At 37.9% G+C, this 14,672-nt stretch overlaps 2 protein-coding genes across 2 annotated transcripts in view; one reads left to right on the top strand and one right to left on the bottom strand.

Moving 5' to 3' along the window:
* Window positions 1–340: 340 nt before the first annotated feature.
* CBY3 (chibby family member 3) lies at window positions 341–826 on the bottom strand. The gene has a single exon (XM_058167857.1). It carries the CDS (start codon window positions 824–826, stop codon window positions 341–343), a length of 486 nt encoding a protein of 161 aa, XP_058023840.1.
* Window positions 827–7,531: 6,705 nt separating this feature from the next.
* The window catches only part of CANX (calnexin), a 31,337-nt gene continuing 24,196 nt past the window's right edge, over window positions 7,532–14,672 (top strand). Inside the window, exons 1-2 of the mRNA XM_058167270.1 lie at window positions 7,532–7,671; window positions 12,837–13,037. Of these exons, the coding sequence (XP_058023253.1) occupies window positions 12,840–13,037 (198 nt within the window). The 5' untranslated portion in view covers window positions 7,532–7,671; window positions 12,837–12,839. The remainder of the gene's footprint in view (window positions 7,672–12,836; window positions 13,038–14,672) is intronic.

Below are 14,672 nucleotides of genomic sequence, written 5' to 3'. Positions count from 1 at the left end.
CCTATTGTAGACCATGGGAAATTCTCATTTATGTATATCTGCTAGGAAATAAGAACAGAAACAGTGGAATCGGTATCTTTGAAGTCATGCTTCTGGGACAGGTGGTCACATTAGAAGCAAAGAGTATCCAAGAAGCAATTGCTGCTGATTTTGAGTCCAGCTATCATCAGAACTGAATATAAAGGCAGGGTTTCCTTGCTCCCCAACATCTCAATGAATCAAAACACACTAAACACAATCAAAGCCATTACAAAATTATTTTTTGCAAGATTGTATTAAGGGTCTGGGCGCCAGTACTTCAGAAATACAATTGTTTTAGGTCTTATATCTAAGCTGTTTATTAAGCTCGAAGCATAAGCACCTTGTTATTTGACTTTTTTGTATTTGAATGCCAAGTAGTAGTGTCCAGCTTTTTTTCTACTAAATGTAGTCGTGCTGTGGTCTCCGTCAACATGTCCATAAGCAGCTCAAGTTGCAGCTTCAAGTAATTATTCTCTTCCAGTAAGGATTTGTTTGCTTTCTTCAGGGCCTTGTTGGGTGATTCCTTATCTGGAGAGGGGTATAACTGTAATAAGGGCATCTGTTGGGGGATATTGTCATTTTTCCACTCACCATTGTGGAAGACAAATTTTGCTTTGTTCAGCTGAGCACATGGATAGTCATAGTCCATTCCAAGTTCAGCTTGTCGAGTTTTGTAGTCCAATAAATAAAAGGTGGATAATGATGTTGCTTGGCGAAGTGTTGGCCTTCTTGGATAGAATCTACGAGAAAAATGATCAGCCCAGTAATCACGCACATCCTGTAGAATGTTAGAAATGGTTTCCATGACAAGGAGAATTAGAGATGGAGGATACCAGTAAGAAACCTAGAGAAAAAAGTTCTGGAATAGAAAACCAACATGTCCAATGTTAAAGAGAAAACTGGGATATTATATACCTTTATTAGATCAGAAATGAAGTTGGCTAGATGTATAATTTCATTATTTCTTTATTTAAAATGCTGCTTACCATTTCCCCTAGTGGTTTATAAATTTAGAAGCATACAATATATAACACGGTATTATATTTTTAAAACTCAGTCAGATTCATCAATCAAGCCATCTAACTTTAAAAGCCCAGGTAAAAAGAAAAAAATGCATGCTGAAACCAGGAACGGTATAAAAAGGAAATATATCATCTAAAAAGAAGTTAAGGAATATATATCTTTTTAAAGCTATACTGTAGATGCTAAGCGAGAATTCCTAAAATGTGACCTTCCCAATGATATTAAATTGCATCTCCCAACACTCCTCAATATTGGCCAAATCTGCTGGAACATGTGGTTTAACCATGCATTCATTTGTTATTGGTGGAGAAGATTCTGATTAGATAACCAGTTATGTATTTTCAGTTTGCTGCCAGATGATATGAACAGCCAATTTCAAAGTCTTCTTGTTGCTGTCCTTGTTGGGTTGGAAAGCCCTCTAAATAGTCAATAAAATGAAAACTCTCTTCTGATAGCCTTTCAATCACAGAACTGGTTTCTGTTCTTAGTAAACATTCTGTTTAAAAGAACGGTGGGAATAACTTCTGCAACCTTCTCTGGGAACAGTTTCATAGTGGAGATGCCAATCCAAGGAGAATTGTACCCCAGATAAAATATCACCTTGTCTCACATTGTACAGAAACTGTCAAAGAGGCCACTCATGATCTGACAGGATCGTGTAGAAAAAATAGTCTTCAGATTACTGAAATAACAAAAATATCCCTTATAGTAATATACATAGGGGAATGTTTTCATTGTGATCATCTTCAGTTAATTTGGAATGAAGTGACAACATGATGGGATTTTTGAGGCAAGAGCCTTTTCTATCATCATACCCACCCTTTGGAACATTATTCCTCTAATTTAATACCATTTGTTTAATTTATATTCTCCCAGAAGTACTCTATTAAAAATAAGAATTTTTTTATACCTGTTTATTTATTTGTTTGTTTATGAAGTTTATTGGCCCTGCCTATATCTATCTGGGCTTTTTTTTAATTAAAAGCATAAACAATTATCTAAAGACTCTAAATGGAATACAAGACTTAGTCTCAGGTCAATGGTTCCCAAAATGAGAATAACTATTAAAACCTTATGGGCCATACCTTCTCCTATATCTGTTATTTCTTCTATCAGTGTTATTGTGATTTCTGATACTAAAAACTGTTTTTCTGTTTTCAGTAACTGAAAATTGTTTCAGTAATTGAAAATTTCCTTGTCATACTATTAATATCCTATTTTTTTCCTGGTCCAAGCTCTATTTGAGTATAATAGCAGCATGACAATAATCTAATTATTAATTATTATTATCTAACAAAATGAAATTCAACAGTGAAAAAAGTAAGGTTCTACATTTAGGCCAAAAAAACAAAATGCACAGGTACCGGATATGTGGTACCTTGCTAAATAGTAGTAACTGTGAGAGGGATCTTGGAGTCCTAGTGGACAACCGTTTAGATATGAGCCAGCAGTGTGCAGCAGCTGCCAAAAAAGCCAACACAATTCTGGGCTGCATAAACAGAGGGATAGAATCAAGATCACATGAAGTGTTAATACCACTTTATAATGCCCTGGTAAGGCCACACTTGAAATATTGCATTCAGTTTTGGTTGCCACGATGTAAAAAGGATGTTGAGACTCTAGAAAGAGTGCAGAGAAGAGCAACGAAGATGATTAGGGGACTGGATGCTAAAACATATGAAGAACGGTTGCAGGAACTCAGTATGCCTAGTTTAATGAAAAGAAGGACTAGGGGAGACATGATAGCAGTGTTCCAATATCTCAGGGGTTGCCACAAAGAAGAGGGAGTCAAACTATTCTCCAAAGCACCTGAGGGTAGAACAAGAAGCAATGGGTGGAAACTAATCAAGGAGAGAAGCAACTTAGAACTAAGGAGAAATTTCCTGACAGTTAGAACAATTAATCAGTGGAACAACTTGCCTGCAGAAGTTGTAAATGCTCCAACACTGGAAATTTTTAAGAAAATGTTGGATAACCATTTGTCTGAAATGGTGTAGGGTTTCCTGCCTGGGCAGGGGGTTGGACTAGAAGACCTCCAAGGTCCCTTCCAACTCTGATATTATTATTATTATTATTATTATTATTATTATTATTATTATTATTATTATTATTATTATTATTACCATAATTATTTCAGCAAATCATAAGATACTGAAACGTGAATAACAGGTGTACCTTTGGTGTCCTTCAGAACTGCTGAACTATAGTTTAAGAAAGGTCATGATGATGGAAATTCTAGGAGTTATAGTCCACATCTGGATCAAGGTAGAGAAATTGTCCTGGTCAATAGCTTCTAAATGAGAGAAAGAAAAATGAGTTTGACCTGGATGTGTAGCCATTAGTCTCAATATTCCAGAAACCTCATTGTCTGCTTTATTCTTCTCTTCTTTCCCTTTCTCCAGTATTTTAAGGTTTAAACCATAACATTAACTCTTGGTCTTGGTGATCCTTGGCACAAGTAGAAGAATAGATCATCTTTCTCAAAGAGTTGCCTCACAAGGAACTTTGATATGATCTATCACAATGCTATCACAATGAATGGTAATATAGTTAGATGGGCCTTCCCTCCCCCTGTATGGTCTTCTGGAAAGAAGAGGACTGCACTTTTCTGGATATAATCAGTTACACTTGTTATTAATACTATAGTATTAGACTACTGTAGTAGTCTAATATGTAACCCCAGGCTGTTGTTGGGAGCTTTGGAAGATAGCATATGGAAGATAGCATATGGAGACAGATTGTAGACAATACAAGCCTTAAAACAGTCAAAATGTTTTCAGAAAGCTATGCTCACCAGATAGTATTTTGTTGTAGCTATTCAAGTTCTTCTTTCAGCTAAAGCCGCAGGCATAAACAGGTTTGGCAGTAGAGATAAACTATTCCTTTTGAGTGTATTCACATACGTAAATACACTCTCACTGAAATTATGCCTCACATCATATTGTTAACTTACCTAATGTCACCATGTGACTTGCAGTGTCTCACAATTGCTGTTCCTGTTTTATCCAATCATGTTTTTGCATGCAATAAATACTTAAATGAAGATGGTTTTGTTTTATGACTGTCAAATGACACATAAACAGTGTTTAGTGCTTACATTAATTGGTATTAATTAACATTCTACATACAATTAGTATTGTGCAAGTTGATACAAGTTTCATGTATCAAGTGCACATGCCAAATGGCCTATTAACAAATAACATGTTTATAAGTTAAACAATTTTACCTCCTATTTCAGCTTCTTCCCAAAAAAACCCTACTTTTATTGAGACTTTTGAAATCATTAATATAAACTGTGCTCATGTATACTTTACTGAACCTCAATGTACTACAGTAATACAATTTGCAAAATTAAACAATACATTTTAGCCAAGTATATTGGATGAGCCAAGTCTTACAGTACATAGTAACTTTTAAAGAGGTACCACTGTTCAAAATATGTTGAGAATTCACTGTCCAGAATTTCAGTACAGGAATGACAATTATATTGAAACTTAAATATGTATAAAATAAGAGCAGTGACTATTTACAAATTCTGCTGATGATTGCACAATCTGGAGTAGTTTATTTAGGGTTTCAAATAGAGAAGGGACCTAATTCAATTGCCATTTGTAAACTGCTAATTCTGAAATATATAATTAGGAATGTACTTGTGAAATACACATTTTGCCTGTTAATGCTATTATAATTGTTATTGGTAGTAAGACAACTCTAGCAAGTTGAAAAATAATCAAATATCACCTTGCAGTATATAATAAGAGATAAAAATTTTTTGAAGTCCAGTGACATACCCAGACATATCTATAGTATGTAGGCTTTTGGCAACAATCAGAGTGGTTTTCTATTGTTTTATTTCATACTTTGCTTTTTAACAGTCAGTAGTGGACTTCCCATATTTTCTTTCATCCACCTAACCAAATAATGCTTAGCTTTCTAGTTTAAGAGCTGCCATCTAGCAGTGCAGTACCAAATATGCAAAGCCAGAATGCCCAGTGAAATAAAGACCCTGCATTGGGACTGTCAAAAGAAAAAATAGATTGATTACTATTAATCCAGTTTAGAATATTATGAACAAAAATATGGAGTAAAAAAGTAATATGAACATCCCATCTAACCTGGTAACAAGTCAAATCATTTTTCTATTCTGCATTTTATTTAACATTTTGCATAACATCTGTAGTTATGTAACATAACCATATAGTTATGTAGTAACATAACATCTGTAGTTATGAAAACCTTTGACAGGTTAATGCTGGCCCACCTGAAAATCATCATGGATCCACTGCTAGACCCTTTGAAATTTGCCTACTGTGCAAATAGATCAGCCGATGATGCTGTTAACATGGCACTAACTGCATTATATCTTACAATATTCTGAATCCCCAAGGATCTATGCAAAGGTTCTTTTTGTCAATTTCAGGCTGGCATTCAATATCATCATTCCAGAAATTCTTCTCTCCAAACTGACTCACCTATCTGTGCCTGAACACACTAGTAGGTGGATTATAAGTTTTCTATCTATTAGAAATTTGAGCCTGTCTAAGAAAGACACATACAGGGTCTATAAAATCATGAAAATTTAGAAAATATTAAAACAGGAAGCATATATAAAAGTCTAAGAATCTAAAAGAAGGGTAGGAGCATTAGTTAGGTAGGCATAGGAGAGCATAAAGGGAAACAATACATAAAATTAAATACAGTTTAATAATATGTGAACTAGGTGCTTAAGTCTTGTTTATGCACAGGTCACCATTCAATAAATTTTGAATACTGTAGCACAGAATCTGACATTATATGTTGTAGCAGTGTTGGTAACTTAAACGAGTAGAGAGATGTAGGATTGTCCTATATGCCATGACTATATATGAAGTAATTATACTGCAAAACCATTTCTGAAGGGTTGAGAACTAGTTTAAAGATATATGTAGCTTTTTCAGCTTATAATCATTTTATAAATCCTGGGATTAGAAAATTTACAACTCCGTCGACTTCGACATGACCTGTGTTTAACGCACAAAATCATCTATTGCAATATCCTTCCTGTAAATGACTACTTCAGCTTCAATCGCAATATTACAAGAGCAAAAAATAGATTCAAGCTTAATGTCAACAGCTTCAAACTTGATTGCAGAAAATATGACTTCTGCAACAGAGTTGTTAATGCTTGGAACTCATTACCTGACTCCATAGTCTCTACTCAAAATCCCAAAATCTTCAACCAAAAACTGTCTACTATTGACCTCACCACATTCCTAAGAGGGCTATAAGGGGCGTGCATAAGAGCACAAAAGTGCCTGTCCAATTGTTCCCTTCATTATATCAAATTAATATAGCTGATGCTTATTCTTTACATATATATATATTCTTCATGATATGTTTTTTTTTACTTATGACAATATTTGTGTATACTGTTGTGACAAAATGAAATAATCAAACAGCAACTTTCCTCATAAGGAATTACAACATATTGGATTAGACAGAAATAATGGAAAACACCATCAGTCTAGAGATATAAATCAAATTTCAGGAAAGCTCTAAGGAGCCCACAGTTGTGGACTGTGCTACAATTTATGAGTCTGCTAATTCCTTATTACCTATGAGAATTGGAACACCTCTCAAATAGCTATGTCATACTGAAAGAGTATGACTAAAATCAAATTCATCTAAGGCACTATTTGTATTCATATGTAGACCAGGAGGCCCTTCATACAGTCACCTACTATAAGCTTTGGTCACCTTCTAATTGAACAATTGCAATACGTTCTACATGGGACTGCCTTTGAAAACCACTCAAAAGCTGCACCAGGACCAATTAAGGCCCAGCCACGGTATGCCCTTGTTGCACTTCTGCTCTGTGAGATGTGCTGTTGCCAGCAGGCTTCCAGATGCAACATTGAAAGCTGTTCATTTTAAAATCGTTTTCTAAGTATATGTCTAACTGTGATGGTGGTGATTTTGGTACTCTTATTGGAGTGACCACATATTTTCTCCAGGATGATGTTCTCAGTCTATTCCTTCAGATTTTCCAACAACGTACCCTTCATCGCTGTAACTGAGTCCATCCATTTGTCTGCTAATCATCATGTTTTTCCTTCTTTTTTTCCGTCATACTGTGTCAAAAATATTTAATGTGAGCCTGTCTAAGTACTGTCTTAACTGCAGGGGATAAAGTTATACAGTAGATGAAATAATAAAGGAGGACTCCGCTTGCGGGTTGAAACTAAAAGTAACCGTCTAAGGAGTTTCATGTCACTTTAATAATGAGTCGGAACTCTTCATTCAAACATCCCCTTATCTGACCGACTGCCAATCCGGGGCCACTTCCTCTCTCATAGCTGTCCAATGGAAGCGCTCCACGAAGGTAGCGTCGTGGGGACGTCGCTTCAGGATACACCAAAGTTAAGTGACAGCGAGGGCTGACCAATGGAGTCCAAGAGCGAGCCTATGGGCGGGGCTTCCGTGCCCTTCTGAATCAATGGGGTAAAGAGCCTCTCAGCGTTAGAGGCGGGGTTTGTGTTAGGGAGAGAAGAGGCGAGTGGGTAGCGGCGGCAGAGCTCTGGAAGCGACCACGTGATAAAAGACACTCGGGCCGCCTGGAGTTCTTTGCCCGGTGGGAGCGCGAGTAAGGTGAGTTGGAGCTCGCCCATCTCTCTGTCAGGAGCCGGAGGGGAGCTCTCCCCACAGAGCCTTGCGCTCCTGCTGCTTCTCTGTCGTGTGCGGGGGATATGGGGTGGGGGCTGCGACTTGCAGCGGCCAAAGCGGGCATCTTGGCTGAGGGAGGGCGACGGGTGGAAAAAGAGCCCGAAGGCGGCGAGTCGAGAACTGGAGGGAGTCAGAGAACGGGGGGGGGGGGGAGGGCCTAAGGCGCCGGACAATTGCCGCCTTTGCCCCCGTGAGGTCTGAGCGGGGGAATTGTATGAGGAGAGTCATCCCCGTCGCTTCTCTTCTCTTTTTTTCCCCCCTTCCCTTTTTTTTCGTTCGATCCCAGAAGGAACGGGAGGGTTGTGGGTGCGGCGCTCAGGCCTCGTAGAGGAGTTGGGTGGAAGGTGCCCGAGGCTGGCCCTCGGGCCTGTGGGGCCGGTATGACTGCTGCTGCTGCTGGTGGAGGACCACATGCGTGTAAATGACTTGGCATTTGCAGTCGTGGGTGTGTTTTACGAATAGCTGCCGTTAAGGGCGAGGAGGTGTCGCTGCAGGGCGAAGGGCCCCGTGAAGCGGTTTGGGCAGAGAGGGAACCCTAAAGTAGGGTGAAGATCCGGACACGCAGAGCCGTGAAGTTTAGGTGACATTCCCCCGTGTAAAAAAAAAAAAAGCCCTCCAGAGCCGTTGGGAGTCTGGAAAATACACGTGACTTTATACGGAAGTTTGCTCTGTCATGAGGTGAAAAGGAGAATGAGTGAATTTGGCCCAGGGCCCCTTCAGGGAGGGGTGAGCAGTAGACGGGAGCATTTGAGTGAATGAAGCGGGAAAACGGACGTTGTATTTTCGTGGGATCCTTTATTGTGGGTATTGTGAAAATCCTATAATGTGGCATTAGTACCGATACCAGTAGCTGCATCAAAAGTGGGTTCTCTGCCTGTGCAGCCCTGAGAAAAGTGGAAAGGAATACGGATTTTATTCCTGTTTGGGTTGAATTGGCCTTTTGCCAGTTAGGACATAATACACAAATACATAATTTTCAGACAGTACGGGTAAATTATATTTTGGATTTGTATTCCAGAGAATCTAGAGGGCACCAGGGAGAGAAAAACTGATCTAGATCAAGTCCATCCTTCTGTGAACTGGAAAACCAATATGATAAAGATAGAAGGATAAGGGCATCTGCTCAATTTGAACTGATTTTTTACAGTTTTAAAAAGCTAAATGGAGCTGGGCGTGGAGCTGTGGTGTAATTAAAAAATGAGCTAATGTAATCACAGTTTGAGCATGAAGAAATTAATTTTTGTGTGTGAGTAGAATGATTCTGCAGGTCGAAGGTTAACTTGTGAATGCAGGATATAGGTGATGTAATGAGCTAACAAACCTTGAACTTCAAAAGGATAATGGTCACAAGAATGAGGAAATACCTCTGTGTATTTGAAAGTAGCAGTTTATTCAAAATCTGCAAGTCAGGCATATATCCTTCCATAATTTAATTTGTCATTTTTCTTGTCTAAGTTATAAACACCTTTTTACATCAAAAGTGATGTTTGAGTGCTGTAAAAACTCTTACAGAAATAAAAATACAAGTGTATTAAGTGGTGCAATGTTAAGGAATAATTCCCAAATGACCGTGAAACAGACTGCAGAAGAAGTCTATTGTTCATAGTAGACTAAACAATTCTATACCATTCTCATCTAAAGGAATAATTTAATGTTTTCAAAACAATATTCTAGTTCTTAATGGAATGACACTGAATTGGAAATGACAATTCAGTATATATGAAATATCTATGTGTTGTCTTAAATGTGATTGACAGTTTTTTAATTTGGCAAAAGATTTTGTAACTACTGTACTGGGTATTGTGTTCCAAAATTACAGAATAGCATACAGGCATTCCTGTTCATATTGAAAAAAAATTCTTCATATTTCATTGTGATTTAACGTAATTTTTAATTTTATTTTATGAATAAATGATTTTAACAAAAAAGGCTATTGTGATGTGTACATATGTCAGTCAAATATTTAAAAAAATAAGTATTTGCCTTCGACAAGTATTTTGAATACACATAAATGTGTGTTCTAGCAGGTGTTTGGCCCCTAGACTAGGTAAAAATGCCATACTTATATACCGTATTTTTCGGACTATAAGACGCACTTCCCTCCCAAAAGGGGGTGAAAATGTCTGTGTCTTATAGAGCGAATATTGCGGGGGTTGGGAAGGGGAGTTGATAGGGTGCTGTTCTAGGCAGCAGGAGCCGCCGCCCGTTCACAGTGGTCAGCAGCAGATGGGTTGTGGAGGGGGCGAATGGCCCACGGAGGCAGAGGCAAAATTTTTTTTTGTTTTCCTCCTCTAAAGCTAATGTACATCTTATAGTCCAAAAATATGGGTATATATTTTAATAGATTGATTTTGTACTTTGTTGTACCCTGTTCAGAATTCATGACATATAAGTATTTTTTAAAAATATGTAGCAAAATGAACATTTTGTTTATTGATTAAAGGCACAACTTGGTGGGGGGAAAACATTTCAGTCTTTGAACGGCTATATTTTTCAAAATATAATTTTCAGGTACTTGTACTTGGTAAACATTTAACCACTAAATACAATTTTTTAATACAAAGGAAGTGTTAAAAAATAACAAAATACAGTAAGTGAGGGGACTTTTGCAGTCCCTCAATCTGTTATTTAGAACAACAGTTCTTAATCATATCAAAGGTTCTTATGGGTAAGCTACTGCTTGCTTCCTTGGCAGCCACAGGAAAGTGCTGTCTGAGTCTGTGCAGATAAAGCCAATCTTCAGAGGAGTTGCACGAGTTTTCCAAAGTATTTAGATACCGTACTTTAATGCTTTAATAAATACTTTTTATGCTAAGAGGGTCTACAAAGCACTTTTTAAAATGACTTCCATGGGCCCTATTAGGTGATATTTGGTAACTTGCTCATTTGTTTGGGTAATAGAGTTTGAATGTACTGGCAGCTAAATAACAGGACTGTGCAACGGTTTAGGTTGGAAGGCACAAAATTGCTTTTGAAGATATGGTGGACATGAATGTATTTCTTTGCAGCTGCTTAAATTAAGACTTGGAGTCACAAGAGAAAGATGGGCTGTTATTAAAGAGTTCCACATAGGCATTATGTTCAAACCTCTGCACAAATTAATGCATCCTTTAGTTTTCTAGTCCAAAGTGTAGCATAGCTGTACTAAATATAAATGCCAAGGGACCCTCATCAAATCTCATTTCACTTTAATTGTTTACCTTCTGGATTTCAATAACAAATGTGATCTTACAAGTGGAAAATGTTTAATTATTTTTTTTAAAAATTCCTCATTTTTACGCCTTAGTGTAAATTTCTAGTATTGCAATTTACAGTTAGTTCTCAGGTTACACAAACAGTTAGAACAGCAATCTGTCGCTAACTGATGCAATTGTAAAACATAACATCACATGATTGCATTGCTTAGCGATATCGGTCTCAGATACCATTTTAACCATAGGACTGCATGGATCATTAAGCAGAAAGAGGCTGGAGTCCCAGGCAAGGAGTGCAAGTGCTGGTGGGTGCTATGGAACACAGGAGGGCCATAGCAGAGCCCTCCTCTGGGCAGAGGTTGCTACAAGTGGAGGCACACTACAAACTGCAAGCAGTGTTTGCTATGGAATAAAAGGTGTCTGGAATGTCTTACAGGGCTACTTCAGGAGTGACTTGTAACCTTCCTGTCTGACGTCCCCATTGAATTTTTCGTGGTAAGTCAACAGGGAAGGTCGCAAATGGTGATCATGTGACCAGGGGATGCTGCTACTGTTGTGTGATTTATTTGCCAAGTACCCCAATCACATGACCAGAGATCTGCAATGGCTGGAACTTTGAGGAGCGGTCATAAGCTACACTCATTCAGTGCCATCATCACTTGGAACACTCATTGAACAAATGTTTGTAACCTAAGGTACTACCTGTACGTGAAAGATAGTCATGAACTCAATTTCAACAAGAGTTCTTACTGTTCTTCAGTCATGCCAAAGTAGTTTCTACTCTCCTGTTTACTCACACTATCCATAACATTACTCCAAACATTAAAAATGTGCATAATATTTCTGTAAGTATTCTCAAAATAGGCAGTTTTTATGATCTTTTCAGTAGCTTTGATCTTTTAACATTTAACACTGATAATTAGGTGATAATTTGAAAAAAATACTTAGCTGTTTGGTAAAATTCTATTTACAAGTTGCTAAAAGGAGCATTTATTATGTATTTTTTAAATTGTATAGTTGGATCTCTAAAAGAAGAAGATAAATAGTAGACAAAATGGCAATAACAATGTAAAACTAAGCACCTTTAAAAATTTTATTCATTTAAAAAAATTAAAGAATAAAAATGGCAGATAAATAAAAAGTGAGAAAGGGTAGTGTATGGAAAAAATGAGTAAATAGTTAAGTTTACAGTTACCATAAAATTTAAAATTTTGACAGAAAAGATGACATTGTTGGACATATTACAGGAACTTCTCTTTGTATGATATAATTGGTAACTTTCCTGAACCCAGTAATGTTTGTACATAAATTATATTATGATTTAAAGTATAGTAGGCAATTGAGTAATGTATAACATCTGTGGTTGTATATTTTCAATCCTTCATATCTAAATTATGTTAAACAAATTTAAGATAAGATAGAATTTTCTGAAAAGATTGAATACTATAAATATCTCTTTCCAATAATTGTTAACCTAGTGTCTTAGGAAAACATCCGTGGAACTATGAAAGCCATGTCCTCTCATATGTGTTCCCAGCATTTGATATGTTCTGTAAAACTAACTCATGTAAAAATCAGATTTCATTTACTTGAAGTCCAAAATTAAATATTAGAGTAATGTAGCCTCTTTTTAATAAATGTATTAACATTCATTTTAAAGTTTCCTATTTTTCTTACATTCAAATGTTATTATCAATCCTTGTTTAGAAAGAATGGTTACCATGGACAATAAAAGATGAAATATCACACCTAATGTATTGTATCCAGCCACGGTGCATGCCTTGTATTTGTAAAGGTTGGGTTTAGGATTAAATAAGACAAGTAAAAGGTCATAGTCTTGGCAGTTAAGCTGCATTTTGTTGATAAATTTAACACTCTCTTCTCTCTTTGTCATAGACCATGAAGCGAAAGTGCTTGCTGTTTGCATTATTGCTAATAGCTGGAACATCCAGTCTCCTGGCACATGACGGTGATGATCATGATCACGATCATGATCACGATCATGATGATGAAATAGATATAGAAGATGACTTGGATAATGGTGCTGAAGAAGTAGAAGAATTAAAGCATGAAACCAGCGCTCCTCCTTTACCTAAGGTTTGATTAAATATTTTTCCAGTTAAAAAAAATCAGCAAAAGCTACAAAAATAAAATCCAGCTTTGTCTTGTAAAATTATAATTAAGCTTGCATTTTTTAGTGTTTTATATAAGATTTTATGAAGGATTAGGAAACAGCATACATAATTTGAGGATTTCCCGTGCAATCAAATCACAGAATGTTGGGTGCTCTCACAGGATGTTGTACAAGTTCTTATGAGAGTTTGCATTATAGTATCTATTCTTAAAAAGATATCTGCCTATTTTCAAACCAAAGGAACATCAGTGTTTTATTATCATTCAAAAGGTAGGGGAAATATCCTTCTGAATCATACATTTAAAGATTGAAGTATAAGGCATGTGTGTATTACACACACACACACACACACACACACACACACACACACACACACACACACATACTGTAGCTTGGTTTTTGCTTTTAATTTTTTAACTTTAGCTGATGTGTAAATCCCAAGACTATATTTTACTTCACAGGTATTCTGGTAATTCTGATCTTAACTTGGAAGTGGAATGATTAGGAGTTTTAACATATAACTTTTTATATTGCACTTGATAATAAACATAGTAAAAAATTACCATATTCAGAGTATAAGACGCACCTTTTTCCCCCAAAAAGAGGGTGAAAATCTGGCTGCATCTTATAGTCCGAATGTAGCCCCACTCACCCACCAGCCCCCACCCTTTGGAGGTTGCTGGCCTCCACGCATCGCAGTTTCAGGTGGGGATCCTCACATTGCCAAAAATGAGCATCGCATTTTCTATCTCCGCACGCTGGTAGGTGGGAGATGGATGGCGGAAATGATTAGGGTTCTACTTAGAACTGGCCAAAAACTGCCACCGTGTTTTCATGAGGGTGCGTGGCTCTGTGAATTGCATCGGGGAGGAAAACGCGATGCATGGAGGCGATGCTCTTGCGCAGCGGGCACTTCTGCGTGAGAGGTGTAAGGCTAGGTGGTTCACCGCCCAACCTGCCCCTTCTCCAGACGACCCAGGCTGAGAGCAGTCAGCTTCTGCTCCTGGCCCGGAAGACTTCTGCTCCTGGCCAGGAGAAAAGAGAAAGTGAGACTGCAGAAAAGGAGGAGGAGAGCGTGCAGCTTTGTGAAAAAAAGACCATTGTCTCCATGCATTGTGTTTTCCTCCTCAATTCCCTGAAGCAATTTGCAGAGCCGCGCCCCCTCCTCCTTTTCCGTAGTCTCACTTTCTTTTTCCTCCTGGCCAGATCCATCTTCCGGGCCAGGAGCAGAGGCTGACCTCCCTCAGCCTGGGTCGTCTGGAGAAGGGGCAGGCCGGGCGGCGAGCACCTTGCCGTATACCTCTCACACAGAAGCACCTGCTTTGCAAATGCATCACCTCCATGCATTGCGTTTTCTGGTGTTTTCCTCCCCGATTCTCTGATGCGGTTCACAGAGCCGCATGCCCTCCTCTTCCTTGGTGGATAAAGGGGAAGAAGAAAACTGGACACGTTGAGAAGACACACACTCCTGTTGCTGGAAGAAAGTCGAAGTTGGTTCCTCCCCCCTTGCTCTCTTAGACTGAACTGCACTGCTTTTCTGACTTGTTGATGAATGATTCTGGGAGAAAACAGCAGCTGACCACTGCGGAGGCGGCGCT

This window comes from Ahaetulla prasina, chromosome 2, assembly GCF_028640845.1.
Source record: "Ahaetulla prasina isolate Xishuangbanna chromosome 2, ASM2864084v1, whole genome shotgun sequence".
NCBI lineage: Eukaryota > Metazoa > Chordata > Lepidosauria > Squamata > Colubridae > Ahaetulla > Ahaetulla prasina.
The sequence above is the reverse complement of the archived record's forward strand: the minus strand, read 5'-3'. Positions and strand labels throughout refer to the sequence as shown.

Bases quoted from the DNA above. Each gene is read 5' to 3' on its own strand.
- CBY3 (XM_058167857.1), bottom strand. From the start codon at position 826: ATGGAAACCATTTCTAACATTCTACAGGATGTGCGTGATTACTGGGCT.